The sequence below is a fragment of the Parasteatoda tepidariorum genome, chromosome 1 (assembly GCF_043381705.1).
Source record: "Parasteatoda tepidariorum isolate YZ-2023 chromosome 1, CAS_Ptep_4.0, whole genome shotgun sequence".
Taxonomy (NCBI): domain Eukaryota; kingdom Metazoa; phylum Arthropoda; class Arachnida; order Araneae; family Theridiidae; genus Parasteatoda; species Parasteatoda tepidariorum.
In genome coordinates this window covers 10,123-30,272 of record NC_092204.1, presented here as the reverse complement: position 1 = coordinate 30,272, position 20,150 = coordinate 10,123, and the positions used below count along the sequence as shown (strand labels likewise).

Here is a 20,150-nt window from a genome sequence, read left to right as displayed (position 1 = left end):
ATACATCTGAAGCTGGGTAAGCTTCAAACCGCCACTGGGGATGAAAAAATACCTCTCCTAAATCAAAAGTTTTCCTCTTTTTCGGTAAAAAAAAAAGATTAAAAGTACAGGAAACACTTCTATACTATAAAATTTTTTCCCCATATTTCTCAAGAATTACTCAAAGAATCATTTCATAACTTCAGAAGTGATTTCTCATACTTATCAATTAAATTTAAAGCTTTTAGAGGCTTGAGGGACCGACAATAAATTACAAACGGAAAAAAAGAGATTTTGAACATGCCAAAAATGTAGCAATAAATTTGTAGCTTTTGACAATTATTTTGGTTATTATATGCAATAATTTTACAAACTTTCGTAAGCCTAGCTTATTTATGAAAAAAAATAAACATTTTTATAAAAAAATAACAACTTAGTCTTACGTCTTTTCCCTCTAACTCTAAAACTATTCAATGAATTGAAAAAACTTTTTTAGAGCAATTTAAAATAAATTAAGATAATTTTTGCTTTAAAAATTTGAAAAAAATCACTGAAAACTGTGCAATTTATAAGTAATTAGAATATTTAGCACATGCACAAAAAAAAATTAAACAATTTATTTTTTCATAATTTTGTAGTGAATGGCATTTGACAACTAATGAAAAAATTCCGAATTCAATATCTTAAAAATTTAAAAAGTTTCAAGCAATGTTCTGAGTAGTTCTTGGATTTTTTAAAAGAAAATCAAAATGATAAAGGGTTTTTCTACATATATTATCTTCTATCATAAGATAAATAACAAATGATAATATAATATAATAGATGTTCATATACTGAAATATGATTGTATAAGGAAAGATGCAATACTTTTATGGAAGAGATTCCCAGCAATAATGAAGTCATTTTTAATAAATCTTGTTTAACAATACGAAATGAAATTTGTGGAAATCCCCTTATCATTTTAATCTTTCCTTTAAAAATATGAAAACTACTTTGAAAATTGCTTAAAACTTAAATTACTGCATTTTTTTTTAATTTTATTTGTTGAATATTTTAATGTTATAGTAAAAAAAATGCAAGAAAAAAATTTTCTTTTTAATAAAAATATGCATATTTCTATAAATATTTAAGAGAGAATAATTCTCCGTATTTTATTTTATGACCGTCGTTGAACAGCGAGTTTAGGTTTTACGACTACTAATGCTCAACTCATAGCCTTGTCACTTTGAACTCAATCCAGAATACAAGGGAGCTCCTAAATCAAGTATAGGAAGAAATTTGCCTTCGTGGAGAACTTTTTGATCAAACTAACCCGCATTTGCATTGCACGGAGAGAAAAACCATGAAATTCTCCAACGGTCAGCCTGACGGCAAGGGGAATCTAACCCATGATCTGACTACCACTGAGGATATTTTACGTCAGCACTGTGAACAGTTCGAACCAAAAGCGGAATTCGTAACAAAATGCCATTGCTGGATTTGAACCTGGTTCCACTCATTGGAAGGGGAATACTCTATACCCTGAGCCATCTTTTACAGAATTATTGCCTTTTGCAATATATTTAGTTACTTAATTTTTCTTATTCTAGACATTCTTGTGAAAGAGCACCAAAAGTTCACTGTATTTCATGACCCTTGCTTATTATTGCTATTGTATAAATTTGCCCAAGTATTAAGTATAATTGTATGATAAAATACAATTAGGTTGAGAAAGGAAAATATATGAAAAACTGAAATATATGAAATAAAATATATATGATATATGAAAATATTTATGAAGAAATGTTTCCATAGCCATGGAAACATTTCATCATAGGTTATAACATACAATAGTTTAATGGTAGAAATTTTCTATATGAATTAAATAATATACGATATACTTAAATGGTTTTACCTATAAAAAAAATTTAACCATACACTTTCGCAATATTCTTCGGACAAAAATTTGCCATGCTCATATGGAAATGCACTTTCATGGCAAAAGTGTATAGCAAAATTTTAACCTAGGTAAAAACGCATGGTGTTATTTTTTAAAAGGCAAATTTTTCTAAGGGAGAGAAAATACAGTTTCCAAATTAACAATGAAGAGGGGTACTCACGTGTATGTACTGACGAGTTTTCGTGTTCTGTAATATCAAAATATTATCTGCTTCCTGAGTGGCTTTTGAAGTTCCAGATATAGATGCATTATTCAATTCTGTAAATTCTGGTTCCTGTGAAAGCAACATTAGAATTAAACACAGATTTATAAAAACACAATTGCTTCATTTCGGCTTTAACGTTAAGCAGGTAGTACCTGCTTAGCATTAAAGCAGGGTAAATTTACTACCGTTTAGCAGTACCTTCGCAAATTTCAACTTCAGAAAAAATGGCAGTTTCACAAAATACTTTTAACCCCTTAACGATCGGTTAATTTTCAAGAAAACAGTCATAAAAGGGCCTATTTTGCCAAATATGCGTATTTGATTAGTGCTGACATCTAGTTTAAAATAAACTATCTACAATTACCTTAAAAATATCCTGGTACTGCCATCTGGTGCGTAAAATGAGAAATAAAATGTTTTCCAGACAAAAGTAGTTAATTTTATTCTTATTGGCGCGTTAGTACTGAACACTCTAGCCCGGAATTTTCACGGGAGCGAAAAATAGAGGGCAAAACCTCACCCCATCATTTTTAAGGGAGTGAGAAGGAAGGGATTAAAAAGCAAGTTCTCACGCAAACCTCATTCTCGTTGCAATCTATGGAAAATAGAAGCTTTTCTGCCAGATGTCTTTTATGAAAAGGTAGCACATGTTTGGTCAGATACTGCAATATAGTAAGCCTAATCAGACGCTTACGTGATATCAAAGCAAGCTTTTTTGTCGCTGACTTTTTTAAAATTAAACAACCCTTTATAAAGTTTACAGGAAGTCGAAATTTTTTTATGAACCATTCTTTTCTCTGTGAAACTTTTTTCTCTATGACCCAGTAGAAAATGTTCTCATAATTAAAATAACTTTTAGTGCTAGTACTGTTAAATGAATGTTTTTATAAAATTCAATTGTAAATTTAACTATGGGCAGTGATTTTTATGGATTTTGAAATTTGGATAAAATTTTTGGCCCAAAATTTTACAACAGCAAATTTGTTTTTGAACATGATTTGAATTATCAAAACTTAAATTTGAACTACAGATAAACAAAAACGAAAAAATCATTTTTAAAAATGTCAAAAGAAACTACAAATGTGATGTGTGGCGCATAGGGGGGAATTAAAACAACGGCTAGCTAACTTTTATTTTATTACAAACAACATGACTATAGTTAGCACTCAGCACATTCACAATATATAAAACATATATGAAGAAGAAGAAAACAAGAAGCTCTGCATGGCAGGCTTTCTACTGTTCGTTCACACTATCTCACTGTGAGATTATTTTCTAGTTCTCGATAGGGGGCGTTGCTAGTTTAGTTTCTCCTAATCAACTTTTTGAAAATATTTTTTTAAAAATTGGATGGAACACAATTTAAATATACTAACATTTTCATGTGACCAAAAAATGTATTTCTGAAGAAGTCAAATATATATTTTTAAAAAAATAAAGTACAACAAGTTAAATTTGTAATTTCAGTGAAATTTCATTTTATGAAGAAAAAACAATTTTGAATCTGCATAAATGAGATGACCTTTGTCTTATTTATAAATTCTGTTCACATATGTGGAATACATACCAAGCCAAATTAAAAACCAAACTATGAAAAAAAGAAAGTTTTCAAGCAGTGGCATAAAAAAACAGCATAAAAAATAACGGATAATTTAACTAATATTGCAGATAAACAGAATTATAAAAAAGTTGCCTATAAAACTAAGCGTGTTTCACGATAAGTTGGATTTACTTAATTGAATACAAACAGGAAGCTACCCTAAGCACCCTGGTGCCCTCTCTTTCATTTTTGTTTTTCCCCCCTTAAAATTCCAGAGTTAAAAAAATGAGGTCATTTTGTTGAGAAAATATATAATTCTTATAATTTTACGTAAGAATATTTTTCTAACATATGGATCGTAATAAAATGACCATTTGAAAAATAATTAAGAGTACTTGGGAAAAAAATAGATAATACAGAATGTGCAATATCATAAGTGGTAATAAAAGTGAATTAATTTTACTTATTAACAATCTATAACAATAACCACATGTTGTACACATTACAAACGGTTTTTATCTCTTTTTCAGAGTTTCAAAAGTTGATAAATCTCAAAGAATAATCTAACCTTAATTTTTTTTTATTCTATCAAATTTCTTATACATTTCTCAGCACACCTTTTTCATTTCAAATTTCCAAGTGTTATAGTTTTTGCACATTCAAACAAAATGTAAGGTTAAATTGAAGGCGTAGAACAGATACGACCCTTACAATTTCTTAACGTTGAGAGATTAATAAAGTATTTATTTTAGAAAAAGGCATTCATTGTTCATTTTGAACCATTTCGGGAGATCGAATATTTTTATCTTTGAATTAAAATAGGAAAGAATGTATTGAAAAATGCTCAAACCCCACGATTAGACTTTCTGGGAAAGCAAGGAGCTTGGTTTCATATCCAAGTCAATCCATTTACCAAAAAAAAGTAACAAAAAAGCAAAAATTTTTTCAAGCAATCTATAAATTTTAATGTCATTCAAATTTATGCAAGAAAGGGTAATTCTATAACAAATAGTGACAACAGCTGTCCTGCGTGAGGGGGGGATCGTGACAGCTTAAGAATGGAGGAAAAATTAAGAGAAAGGATTAAAGGGAGATCCTTAAACTAAGGGGGCATTTCCCACCCACTTTTGAGCATCCCAAGTTGTCTTCATCTGCCTTTCATTTTTTGAAGTCTGTTGCATTTATACTCATTTTGTCATACAGATAAATATTTCAAATTTAAATTTGAAAAATTCAACTTCTTAATTATAGTTTAATTTTAACGAACAGCATTTCCAATTTCTGTTTTTATTTAAATTCCTTTTTTTACTTTGTTTTTCCACACTTTATTTGCCCTACGATAAATATCTCAAAATAGAGAGGTGTGCTAAATGGTTATTTTCGGGTTTCATACATTTCAACTTCATTTATTTACCATTAAGCTGAAGGACTTTTATAAAAAAGTGAAAAATGGAGCTTTCCAAGAAGCACCATTTCACTGCACCACAGACTACTCATTTATGATCAAATAGTAATGACAACACACATTCATACAAATGATGCGGGTTATTTATACAGATTTCGTATCTTTATAATTTGTACATAAACAAAATAGGAAGGGATGCAGATGCTTATAAATATTCAAAATAAATTATAACAAAAAAAATCGAGCTCTTTTTTTCATTTGTTTTTGAATTACACTTAAAATACTTTAAAGTTTTATGATATTCGTTTTCAAAAGGTTATATCAATTTTAATAGTTCAGAGTCAGATAAGATTTATAAGATTCTTATGAATTTCAGCAAAGTGGAGATTTTTCTACATGCAACAAAGAATAACCACTGGAAAATCTACAATACGGTAAAAACTGCTTATTCTAGTGCTCAATGAAAATGAAATAATTCCACACAAATGAATTATAATTGTATTTAAATTACGTATATTCATAAAAATTTTTGTACGAAATCAATAGGGCTCATTTTATTTCAATCTGAAATTCTCTGAGTGATAAAATTTTATTGAAATATAATCAAGGACGTGAAAAATTAACATTATTTAATTCAAGAAATAAAAGAGGATGATGCTGCAAGATAGAAATTTTTTCTTTAGGAAGAAAAATAAACCCTGATTCATAACAAATGTGTGGCCTCAAAACATTTACTGTCTAAAAATAGTTTCCCTACTGTTTCATCTTGAAACTCAATTTATTTACCCTCATTTAATAATAAAAGTGCGTAAAATTCCAAAGAACAAATTAAAACTTAAAAAAAAAAATATAAAAATATCTATTTATGTTTCAAATGAAGAAGAGGTTTCTAACAAGAATTCGTTCTATCTTATACAAGTAATTATTAATTAATTATTAATACAATTACTAATTACCAACTAATTAGTAATTGTTATTTGCAGATGAAATGCTTAACCAATAAGTACCAATACTGCCAAAAAAATAAGGAAAAATTTTAAAAAATATAAAAATAGAAACAAAAAAAAGAAGAAAAATGGTAATCAATTCATGTTCTTACACCAAAGTTGTAAAATAATGGTAGTAAAATGATAATTTGAGTAATGTAGGGCATATTATTTCTAAAGAAGACTGTTCAAAAAAAGAGTCCTACATAACATCTGCTGATTTAAGCTAAATGCAATTAAAAAATAAATTAGAATGTAAAATATTTTTAACGACGGAAATCTTATGATTGAGTGCATTCGAACCGCAATGAAATGCTCAGTTAAATAAATTATTTCAACTTCGAACTAACCTATTGAAAGTAAGCATTTTATATAGCATTTAATTAAATGGATGATGGTGGATTAAATGTTGGTTTAATTCATAATTTCACCCTTTAACGGACCCTTTATATCTAGCAATAATATGTGAAACTATATTTTGGATTGAACTTGAGTAAAGGAAAGAAATGCATTTGATCAAATTAATGTGAATTTTAATATGATTTGTGAGTGTGCGTGTGTGTGTGGGGGGGTGGTAGTGGTGATAGGTGTACCATCATTCATAAGAGGCTAATAAAATAATGATTTATACTTCTTTTGAAATACAAAATAAATTTAGGTGTGGAAAAAATATGGAGGAAGAATCTATAAGAAGATATTTTTTGACAAGAGTAAATAATATCTAAAAATTGGCATTTGGATACCAACTTTGTTTTTCGTCTGAGTTATTAACATCTAGCAGCACACATTGAAAGCGGTTACCATGCATTTTTTAAAAATTGCTAAAATGGGTGGTACTTACCACAGACAGAGTGTCACTAAATACTCGATTTAACAGCTGTTATAATACATTACTTGTTATAAATCAATGTTAGAAATACCTTTCGAGGATGAATGACGAGAGTGACGTGACAATGGAACTGAGTTGCAAATCCTCTGAAAGCTCCAAATATTTCGTCCTGTTTTCGCAGCTGATCCATTGAAGAATTCAAGTTTTCAATATTCATCATAAATTGTAAGTTATCAACAACAATATGGCTGACATTATAAACTCGGACATATAACCTCATAGCCTTCAACAAAAACAATTTATAAAAATTGGATAAATATTTTAATAATAGTGTGAAAATTCATTAAAAACAATGCTTGAAAATCTTTTATTCAAATCTAAAAAAGTTTGGTGTTATGACCCATTTAATTCTATAAAGAAATTGCAGCAATGCGACACCCAAAACGTGCATAGGTTTTCATAAAAAAATGGACTATTTGTGATTTTTAAACATTGGTTTTAATGAAATTTAGGTAAATATTTACGATAGCCACACTATTACAATGTGGGCAATTTTATGTATATTTTTACAGCTAACAACAGTATCAGTGGATAGCGTTTGTGTAGATTAGAAACTTTTTACAGGTTCGCTTGTTTTCAACTTATGTAAATAATTTTAAAAAATTTGAAAAAAAAATCTAATAAATTTTGAAGAATTTTCCAGAAGTTTTTAAAAACTATAAAAAAAAATTATTAAAATTTTACCTCTTTTTTTAAATAACTGAATTCCTACAAACTGAAATGATTTTTTCACAGAAAAAAATTTCCAAATAATTTTAATTGGAAATTCATTATCAGTGCAATAAATCTAGAGAAGAAGAAATACTCTTTGATGACAGTCTCTTCATGATCTGAATCTATAAATATACCTGATTTTAAATGAAAGATGTTTTGACAGTTATTTTATCAGCTTTAGTTAATATGGTTTTTATAACAATCTTAGAAAAAAATTCTGTGCAACCTTTTTTGTTAAACTTGTACTACATAAAATACTTCATCCCATTACTATGTTTTCAATCCAGATAAGAAATGAATCCTATAAATGCTTTTCTTTTGACAAATATAACCCAGTATATTCAGGACACCCTTTGCTTCAGTAATGAACTTTATGGAAGGTATTTTTCACCTCATTATAGATAACAAGAAAATTGCCTAGAAGCTGAAATAGCTATAAAGTCCCCCTTCCAATGGGCAGACGAATTAGCCGTCTGCTCATTTGATTAATTTTCTGATTGTTAACTTTGTCATCTAGCTGTGAAAAGTTCATATCCATGCTGACAATAGGGCAGAATTCAGCTAAATTTGTGAAATCACGATGGCTCAATCAAGCCAATCAGAAGCCTGTATTTTTTGCAAACATATTGCATTTTGTGATATGTAAAAATACAGGTATTTGATAGGTCCATCGCAATTGCAAAAATTTAGTTGAATTCTGCCCTAGAAAGCCATGGGTTTACGAAATATAGATTGTGTTCATACGATAGATTAATAAAAAAAACTAACATAAACCTGACATATTTTTCACTGTACTGATATTTTGTTTAAAAAAAGTTCATTAAAGAAGGAAACGTAAAATAAACTTTCTATTTGATTTCTCTCCCCCCCCCTTTCATGTGGGTGGCTGGGGCAACTGCCCCGTATGCCCCTGCCTTAGTCAGGCTCTGAGTATATTGACAACATATACATACGCTAAAATGAACATACTGACAGAAAAACATAAAACCCAATTATAATGAACTACACAAATGCATTTATTTAATGCTCAAAGTTACCATGTTATCCCCGAAAGCAAATTAGGCTTTCACAAAATAAAATATTCTTGTTTTGAAAAAAATCTCTAAACATTTTCCCCAAACAATCGTAAAAAAAATTACCTGAAACATTTCCTTCACACTTTGGCGTCCTCGAATGTTAAGAACATACATTGGAAGTTTCTCAAATTTATCAAACCACTGATGAAATTCTTCTGTATTTTCAATAAATGAACACCTTTAAATAATAAAGATACAGACATAGATAAAATCAGAAAACTATATGTTTATTAGTGTTACATGGGTAATTCTAAGAATATTTTAAAATTTTCAGAATAGTCTTTTTAAAAGAAACCCTAATAATTATTATATCCTAATAACTTGTATTGCATAATAACTTGAATGTTATAATTTTACAGTGCTTCACTTCAACAGCGTTCTACTTTAAGATCTGACACTTTACTCTGTATTATTGACAATAGTTTTTTTAAAAAAAAAAAAATACTGAATAATACAGTTTATGCCAATAATGATTTAGAGAAAGCAAGAAAATGACAACATAAAAAATCTTTTTAAAATTTCTTTCAATGGATTTTTCTCTGTTACTATTGAAAGATTTCACACATTGGATTGAATTTGAGATAACTGCCAGATAGCCTTACTAAACTTTGGTTTATTTGCCTCTTCTGAAAGGGTGGCGCCAGACTCTGCTAATGAATATTATATTCGTCCATATAACCCTTTGAAAACCATTCAATGTGCACATACTCTATAATTGCTTTTAACAATTTAGAAGTAAAAAAATTAGACTGAGAAAAATATATATGCAGTTTTAAAGCAATATCTCTGGTGACATGAGAAGAAAATTACCTTCTGAAACATTTTTAAATACATGTAATTGTTAAGACCAGTGCCTTCTAAAAAGCTAACAATAATGGTATTGATTAAACTTTAAATACTCTATTGTATGAAATCAGATTTTTGTGACAGTTAGTTGCGGAATTGGGTGAGAATTACCCATATAACAATATAAATCTAAGAGCATTAACTTTCTGAGACAATAATAGGATGGAACCTTCCATAAACATCCAGATGAATCTTGAATTCTTATGAGTGCAAAGTATTGTAATAGCATCACTTATTACATTTTTTTTAAATGTTGGTTATGACTCAAAATGAAAGGTTCGAACATAGAAAAAGCATTTTGTGATTATATTATTGAGTAATGGTGTTAATATTATAAATATTACAGGAGGGACTATTTTTCAGAAAGGTTGATCATAGGTTGAAAATACATTTAGAAGCGTTTATGCCCAGACAAAGTTAATTTAGATGTTTTAAAGCTATATGAATATTATCTTCAAAAGCACAATTGCCCGATGAGCCCCATGAAAGACTCTGTCGATAAACCCTCGAAGAATAGCACTCTGGCATTGCACTCTTATTCAGGCCTAATTGTCTTCTGAATGTTTCCTGGATTTATGGTAATGTGATGATAGGCTTTCAAGGAAATCCAAGTTTTGATTTTCAAAAAACGTATAGCGAGGAAAATATGTCTTACATAAAAAAAAATTGACATAAATATTTTTATGATCAATTGATATCCCTCAGTTATGAATTCCATTAAAACCTATAAAAACTGAACAATTAAAAAAATTTTGAAGCTTCTCAATGCCACTTAAAATCGTATAGCATGCATTTCAGAGACCACTAGAACATGTCATAATTATGACTTATAATGTATATTAAGAAGGTACTCACTGAGCATATTGACAAAACATAATTTCCAGCAATCGTTCATTTGATATTTCAAAACTTGCCCACAAAGTTGGAAGCTGAAGAGTAATAATTCATTTCAAGAGAGAACAAAATTCAATATATATAAAAGAACATTGAATTGAATTGAAAGGGAACTTACTCCTTGAACACACAAATCAAGACTGTATTCGCTGACAAAAGTAGTTTTTCCAGTACCTGTTTGACCAGAAAATACTGTCAGCTCTCCTTTTCGATGTCCTTTCAGTATTTCATTCAAAGCAGAAAATCTTTTCCACTAAAATAAATATTATTTGGTTAACAGTGTTTTCTATTGAAAAATTACAGAAAAATGATTAATAAAAAACAAGAATTTTCTTTTCTTGTAAGAAGAATATTAAATGCTTATTAGGAAAACAAAACTATGTGATGACAAGTATTTGCATTTATTAGCATTACAACATAAATGTGTGATAATTTTAATGTAATAATTTTTTTTGCACATAAATTGTACCCAAATGTATACAATAAATAAGGCAAAGTACAGATCTGTGCAATGCTAATTTTTGAGAAAAAATTTCTTTTTTTGCTTAAGAATGAACGAAAGCAACTAAGAAAAGCAGCTAGTGAAGCCTTTAAAAGACTAAATTTGTTTTCAGTATAAATCCCAATTATAATTCATCTCATCAAAAAACTACAATTAATTGCAGTGTTTGTTTCCTTAAAAAGTATTTAAGAGATATTTCTTTGCCCAATTTGAATTCAATAATAATGCAGCAAATGTAATGTACCCCATCATCATCATCAATGGCTCGACAGTCCCGGGTAGGCCCTGGCCTTCTCGAGCTGCTTTTCCCAGGCTAACCTTTTTCCTGCTAGTGCTTTCCAGTTTTTGATTTTTAAGACCAAAATATATTTTTCTAGACCATCTATCCATTTCAAATTCAGACTACCTCTGTTTCGTGTGCTAACTGGTCTGCCATTGAAAACTCTTTTTGTGGTACAATCTTCGCCCATTCTGATAACGTGGTCAACCCATTTTATTCTTTGTCGTTTAATAAAGTTAATAATGTCAGATTCATTACAGGAGTGGTAATGTACCACAAGTAGTCATAAAATAAATAACAGAAGTAGAAAATGAAACAAATTTTGAATTTAAAAAAAATCTCAATTTCATAGCATATAGTTGCCACTTGTTAGAAGCAAAATTAGAAAATGTTGCTAATAGCCAGTGGCATTTCTAACAGCGACCACTTTTTAAAGAGTGGAGGCTACTTTTTCAAAAATTTTAAATGTAAACAATCTAAAAAATTATAGAAATTAATAATTTGTAAACATTTCGCGGTAAACAACTCGTAATATGTGGTAAATATTGCAAGTTTCATTTCTAAAAGTAAGAAATATTTAAAGAAACAAACGTGAAATGAAGTAATTTTTAAAATACCATAAAATATTCATAATATTAGTTAAAAAAAAAATAATTGCTATTTAGTTGCCCTGTGACCAGGTGGCAACCGTTAATTTTGCCCTATAGCACAAGATTCATAAACTGTAAAACAATTTTACGGGATCTGAAGAATCAGATGACAAAGACTCTTAATTATTTTAATGATCAAAATAAAATAGCTTGATGTGTTTAAATATCTATTGTTGTTAATTTCAAAAACATTTTTAAAATATTTTTTTAGAATATTTTTAAATAATTAGAATATTTTTGAATTAATTAGAATATTTTTTTTAAAAGTTAAATACATATTATCACTAAAAGGTGTTAAACATTATCATTTAAAAATTAGAAATATCCATCATTGACAATAAAAAATTTAAAAAAAAATTTATTATGCATAAATATTAATAGGGAAAACAGCAAGAGCAAAATGGTACTGAAAGCTTAACTAGGGATTAGCATTGCAGCATGTGTGGCGGTACATAAATAAAGATAAGAATTGAAAATAAAAAATTCTAATACATTGCAGAAACGCAAAAAAAAATATATATTAATAACTGTTAAAAAGAAAGCTAACAAAAAAAAGAGAATGTTTTTAACGGAAAATTAAGTCAATTAAAAAAAAAATCCCTTTTAGTTTAAGCATAAAGCGAGTAAGTTATGGACAGATTGCTGATTTAATTTTAAAAAATATTTTTTTAAAAAAACTTAAAAATATTTTGATTAAAAACTTGAGAATCTGAAAAAGATGACAAAATGGTTTAAAAATATCGAAAGTAGTAAGAAAAGCGCCAAAAGAAAAGGCATATAAAGTCGCAAAAAGGCAAAATCAATACATGAAATAAATATCATGTATGCAATAGGAATTAGGTCCTCAAAATTGCAATGTTTCCAGAAAATTAGTAACTGATTTAAAAAAAATTATTTTTTAAAAAATTACTTGTAAAATGACAAGGAATTACAGTGGCAAAAGTTCAAATCTGACAAGGATCAGCTAAAATTTGTCCAATTGAGATAAGAATTAACTTACCTAAAAAATTTTTTTTTGTTGATAGAAACAAAAGGGGGGAGCAAAACATGTGTGTATGTGTATGCACGCTTGGTGCAAGCATGTAGGCAGATTGGTAGAGATGTGTATGTTTAATGTGAAATATAAAAAAGCATAAAAAATAATAAGGTATTTAACTCGAAATGGTATGACCTTAAAAATAATTAAATAGTTTTTTATTATAGCATCATGAGACAAAATTATATCAAAGACTAATAAATAAGACAGTAATATGCGCTTAAGGGGTCACAGTACCTTTGCAACAATTTTTTAAAATAAAGGTATAATCATTCATTTGGAGGATACTTTACATGCTCATTTAAGTTAAAATCAATAATTTATCTTCAAAAAATGATTAAACTGCTTAATTTTTTTTAAATTTTAAAAAAAGTCGAAAAAATTCTAAATTTTTAAATCCCTAAGGCTTTTTTATTTTAACATATTTTCAAAAAAAGTTTTTTTCATAGTGCTTGCAATATTTATCTTAACAATTTTGTGCATTCATTTGTTGATATATCAATTAGAATATTTTTTATAGATTATTTTGTAAAAAAGTAGAAAAAAAAGGGTAAAAACTCCTGTTAGGTATATATAACATGCCGTAAAAGTTGTAATACCTCATAAAATGCTTATTCCATGCACAGTTTAAATAAGAGTATTATACTCAAGATAAAAAAGTTTACTTCAAAGCTTTATCTTAAATAGAAAAAATTCCTTAGGGATTTAATTAAGATTAAGACACAAAATTATCATCTATGCGAAAAAGCACTTTGAAGTCAGACTGCTGAGCAAGTTTCTGTATTAGAACAATTTAAAATCATTCATAACTTTTTTAAAATTGTAGATAGAGAGATGAATTTTTTTCTGTACATTTGAAATAGTTTGAAGTTTTATTATAAGCAATAAAAAAAAATTTTGGTAATTTTGTCATTTTTTGGGTACTGTGACCCCTTAATATTTTGTACAGGAATATATATATTTCTTGTCATGGTGATTCTCTTTCACAGATGCACACTATGAAAGAGACATATTTTATATTTCCCAGTAACCTTCTCTAAATAAAATAAAATGTTAATTTTATAATATTGTTTTTTCACAAATACTCTCGGCACACAACTACAATTTCAGCACGATGTGAATAAACAGATTTTTAAATGAAAATTAATGAATAAATAAATATATTTTTAAAGTCACTACCAGGCAAGGTCCTCAGTTTAAATTGGAAAGAAAATTTTAAAATATTTAAATTGTTAAGTCTATAATAACATGAGTGATTGTGAGCCGAAGTCAAAATTCCGGAAAATTTCTAGAGTTTAAAAAAAAAGAAGTTTAAATTGAAAAAAATTTAAAACAAGTTTTTTCTTCCTTTTTCTCAATATTTCTTAGCTTATGTAAGATATATTTGAAACTTTACACATACCTATGACCTGGAGAAGTAATTAAAATTTACAAATATGTCGTTCTTTCGTGAGTTTTATGATTATAACAACTATTTACTGATAAAAAATGAATATTAATCATGAATATAAGCTTGTAGAGTATATCTCTGGCTCTCCCTTACAAACAAATAAAATAAACCGTGTTTTTAAGTTCCACCTTTGAAAATTTGATTTCCGGAAACTTCTGTGATCAAGGATTTTCTGAAACGTCTGAACCTTCGATCTCCGGAAGCTTCCGGATCACTGTTAGCAAAAAATCGGGAAATCCGGATTTTTCCGGAGCACAATCAGCCCTGTAATAAGACATTTCCATAACATCATGTCAATTAAGAGGACACCATATCGAGGAAGAAAATTTTCCTCACAAATTCTCTTTTCCCCTACTAACTTAACATTTAAAGTGAGTTCAGACAAACCTAGAGTAATTCATGAAGTTTCAAAGACTGAAAAGTAAACTATAAAATATACAAATGAAAAATAATGATGAGAAGATGACTTAGACAACAGAGAAGTTCTCTTCTAATAATTTGTTTACCTTTTAATATTTTGAAGTATGTTTTTTTTTCAGCAACTGAAATTTTAGGACTTAAACTTAGGTGTGCCTAAACTTAATTTTTCTTTCTTTTAAATGCTATATTAGTAATGAAGGATAAAGAGAATTTGCGACAAAAATTTTCTTCCTCTTAAGAAATGTTGTTATAACAACAACAAAAAAAGATACCTTAAGACCAGAATGTTTTTCACTGTTTTTGAACCGGTCTAGCAAAACCATTCTGTAAGGACTCAGTGAATCCACACCTTCATGATAGATGCCCTCAGCATTTCTCAAGATTTGCTTAATTTTCAGTCCAGACTGAAGGCATGACAGGGCATTAGAATAATCTTGAGGCCTATAATACAAGGAGAATATTTGAATGGAAGTCTAACTTACAAATAAAGTTATATTAATTCAAAAACAACTAACCTTATTAAAAAAATGTTTTTTCCAAGTGATTGTGCAACAAAACTTAAAACATCAGGGCACAGTTGTTCACTATTCAACCACAAAATAACTTTTTGAAAAGATTTAAAAGACGTGATGAGCTAAATAGACGCAGGGTTTAAAGGTTAGTGTTATTCTTTTTAATATTGAAACAATTCATATTTCCATAATAATTATATTCTATAATCATTCTACATAATTCAAGATAAGTTCATATCATGTCCGGGTCACCAATGAGGGGATTTAATGTCAACCCTTCATCTATCCAAGATAGAAGAAGACGTGATATGAACTTACAAACATTGATGGATGGTCCACATTAAACAGTTGATTTGCTTTAAAAAATATACTGCTCTAAAAAACAAAAAGTCTCATGATCACTGAGCAATATTGAAGTAAAAAAAAAATGAAAAAAAAATATTGAGCAAAATGCTATAAAGAAGAAAAAAAAATGAAAAAAAAATGAAAAAAAAAATTATAATGAGAGAAACGTGATAAACAAAAAATGAAGAAAATAATATAATGAGCAAAATTGATATAAATATATAAACAGCATGAATCAACTAGTGGAATCTGTTCATCGAATTTCATCAGAGATAAAATTCTGGAAGGGGAGTAATGTGGTGTAACTACCACTATAAATATTGAGTTCAGTAGACATGTTAACTTGATTCTATCTTGAGGTACCTTTTGATAGATGACATAGCCTAAGATTAAATCCCTTCAGTAAAACAAAAAAAAAAAATAACCCTACAGCAGAATGTATATAAAACATTTCAAATAACTGGTTATTATTTTTTCCATATTATACAAGGAAAACAAGGTCAATAGTTAAGGCTTTGTAGTGACACATATTGTTTTTTCACTTCTATAAAAGTGCAAACTGGAAAACACAATTTTCTGTAAACGCTTGAGACATAACTTGAAAAAAAAATAATGTGGCATTCTAAAAGCACGGCTGTCAGGAATTCAAACAATGTTTGTTGCTGGTTTAAAATGAAAAGGTTGGAGTATTACAAAAAAAAAAAGTAAAATATTATAAAGATCTTAATCTGCATTGATGTTTTATGATCAGCAGATGTCTAATTTTATTACTGGGATCCCATTTTTTACTATAATTGTATAATATATAATGTTCAAAAGGTTCTCATATTGAATTTGATTTTACAATTCCATTTTAGGAAGATTGCAATAAAATGATAGAACCTATATTATGTAAATATATTAGGCAACCACAAATAATTCAGCATCCATGATACCAATAATAGTTTAATTTTAGTAAAAACACTCTTTGATAGTTTTCTTAAGACAGTAGCTGATAAATCAGCAATAATTACAGATCCTTATTAAACAAGTAATTAAGAACTATAACAACAGATATTATAAGAATTATTCAAAAAATTAAGTGATATTTTTGATATATATACACTACCGGTCAAAAATTTAGACTCACTTGTATTTATTTCAAAATTTTCAAAAATAGTTAAATGTTTCTGACTTAAACATACAATTTATTAAACATAATCATAACCAAACATCTCAAAACTCTGTTTTCTTTTAAAAATGTTCATTATTTTTTCATTTTGTATCTATTCTGTAGTTGATAACGAAATGAACGAAATTGCATGCAAGTACCTATACTAAAACAAGTGTAATTTATTTAAAATTTTTTATTAATTCTTAGTTTATAAACAATTTACTTTTCATCTTCTTTTATGGGATTAATTATAAGTTATGTTCATGTACATGACAAATTTTAAATATTGATATAATAGCCTTAATTAGCCAGAATAACTGGTATACATTAAAAACAAAAAAATTTTTTTTTACAAATCTTTTTACAGAAATATGGGTCAAAAACGAGAAATAAGTGTGGAAACACGTGCAGTTATTATTGCACTTCATGCAGAAGGCTATTCAAGTAAACAAATTGCCTTTAAAACTAATGTTTCTCAAACCACTGTTGTCAGAACTTTGCAAAGGAAGAAAGAAACTGGCCAAAATAAGAGCCGCCATCGATCAGGGAGACCTAGAATAACGTCCAAACGTGAGGATAAGTTTATACGCATTCAAAGTAAGCGGCAGCGGACTCGAACAGCACCAGAAATCCGTGAGGAATTGAATGCTACTCGGCTGAAAATTGTGTCAGTATCTACTGTACAACGTCGACTTCGTGACTATGGCTTAAAAGGTTGTGTAGCTGCTAGAAAATCTCTTTTGAAAAAAGAAAATAAAGTAAAATGACTGCAATGGGCTAAAAAACATGCTACCTGGTCTTTAGAACAGTGGACAAAGGTTTTGTTCACGGACGAATCAAAATTAGAATTGTTTGGAAGCAAACGAAGACAGTATGTTCGTCGTTTAGTTGGTGAACGTATAACAAGTCAATGTTTACTACCAACTGTGAAGCATGGTGGAGGTTCAGTCATGATTTGGGGATGTTTTGCCGGTGATAAAGTTGGAGATACTTTTGACCGGTAGTGTATATATAATGAGTTTAATAACTTAAATATGCTGATATATTACTCGATTTTTGTATGTAGGTAAAGTTTTATAATTGACAGTAAAAATAAAGAAATTTCTTTATTATACTAGTTACAGTGGCTATCCTAATTTAAAATATATTCGGTTTTTTCTTAAATTTCTCAGAAACATTTTTGTTTCGTTAAAAGATTAATATGTAACAACTTCCCCTAATATGTAGTATATTAAGGGAAAAAGAACCTGTATATAAAAATGTAATTTGCATCGTTTTATGTTATTGTACAAAGAAAATTCTCACCATGTTTTGAACTTTAACAATAACAACTCAAGAGGTTTACCATGGGTAGCTGTCAAATCAAAGGGGTTTATATTTGTTCTGCAGAAAATAAGACATGGCTTCCAATAAAGATTTTTTTCTAAAGAGTTTTCATAGTGGCAATTGAAAAGCAGAGTAAAGCATTAAGGGTAAAGCATTAAAGGTAAGTTTTTTTTTCAAACTTTAGTTAAGAATTTTACACATAAAAAAAATATAATCTTGAGACTTATTATATATGCTTTTTAAATCATTTATGACGTGGTAGATAAAATAATTTTAAATCAAAATTTTGAAACCAAGAGTGATATGTTGTTGTTGTTTCTAATGCGACTTGCCACACTAGCAAGCCTGCTTGGTGAAACCGAACAAATTTCAGGCAGAGAGCGCATTTGTTTTTCAGTGGCGCCAACTATGGCTAAGAATTTGTCCCTAGTCACACACTTGTCACACCCGTTTATAGGGCGGACCCATTCATACATCCGCAGATCGTAACTTTTAGCCTGGATCAGAGAACGATTGATCTCCAATCCAGTACCCTCGGTGGTATTGATTTGTTATGGGAACATGGAGGACTCGACAGATTTAACGTGCACCATTTACTACACTGAGAGTCGTCGGCCGGCGGGGTTTGAACTCTCGGACTACCGAACAGGCTATGCCGGCCCAAAAAGTAATATAAAGTATAAAATATCATTCATAAAAATTGTCAGAAGACTTACCTGCGGAGAGAGATGAAGAAGGTCGCATGACAAAGAAACAGCCGGTTTGTCTGTTTCTTGATGGACGGCAATGACGTCCAGAGGATCGGACACAATCACAATTTCCTTTTCCACCGCACTCACAGATGACCAACCAAAAAGGTACATATCTGAATATCTAAATTCATATGACACGTTATTTTCATGTGCTATGTTTTTATGTATTGGGAACATGTTTCTAAAACATGTTCCCCAACTGCTTAAAAGTATAACTATAAAAAATTTTATAATTAGTGTTGCGAACAACACTAAATTAACTTCATAATCTGTGGGCTGCATCTACCAGATGTGGATGTGTTGTTAGTTTAAAAATAATTAAAGTTCATTTAACAAAAAACAACGTTTATTAAAGGAAAAACGATAACAAGATCAGAAGCCATAGACGCTCGTTTCATTTCATTCGGTGATCAGAACAATAATGATGATGTCATAACTTTAGTGGCCACATGCTTACAAACTCCGTTCTCAACAAATAGGAACGCAAATAATTTTAAAAAAGCAATGGCATTTCAAACAATAAAAATGTAATGAAAAGTTTCAAGTACTGCAAGATAAGTGATAAATTTTCATTAAAAGAGAGATAAATGTTGTTAAAAGGGAAATTTTGTTTTGAGAATGAAGAATGATTGTTTTATTTATGAGCTTCCTTTTTTATTAGGATCTTTCTTATAAGCTGAAATTTTTTATAAAAGCATTTCTGATAACTTTTTTTTTTAATAGAAAAAACCGTAATAATGAAAAAATGAGATTCTCTGCATTAAAATTTTGTTTTAATAATTAGGAACAATTTGTTTTCTTTATAATAAAGTTTTGCTTTTTTTATAGTGATTTTATTAAAGCATTTCTGATTGATTTCGTTTTCTTTTATCATCACTTTATACTAAAAATCAGTCTTAAGAATTAACAATCTTTTTTTTTCTCTCTTTTGATTTTTTTAGGCTATCAATAAATCTTTTATGTATACATCTTTATCTTTTATAAGCAATAATTTTGATGCACTATATATTTAAGTATGCAATTTTCCTTTTTTATTACTACTCATTTTTGTTTTTATAACAGCCTTTTTAATATGTTCAAGCATTTTTTTTAAAGTAAATATAATAACATAGAAAACAAAGAATTTCAGTCTTAAATAACAAAGAAAAAGTAATGGTGTAGGATTTTTTTAAATTCATTTATATTTAATAATTTTTAAGGACAACTATTGTAGTTTTTTCTCCCTTCATTGTTGTTATTTTTTACAAGCCA

General features: G+C 28.6%; 1 protein-coding gene across 1 annotated transcript; it reads right to left on the bottom strand.

Moving 5' to 3' along the window:
- Positions 1–2,078: 2,078 nt before the first annotated feature.
- On the bottom strand, positions 2,079–19,020 carry LOC107441552 (mitochondrial DNA helicase; the record flags this gene model as incomplete). The annotated part of the gene is given in 8 exon segments (XM_071179532.1): positions 2,079–2,192; positions 6,975–7,166; positions 8,797–8,911; positions 10,435–10,508; positions 10,592–10,726; positions 15,084–15,252; positions 15,327–15,445; positions 18,864–19,020. Coding segments are annotated over 8 exon segments (1,075 nt in total), but the record flags the coding sequence as incomplete, so codon positions are not given.
- Positions 19,021–20,150: the final 1,130 nt, after the last annotated feature.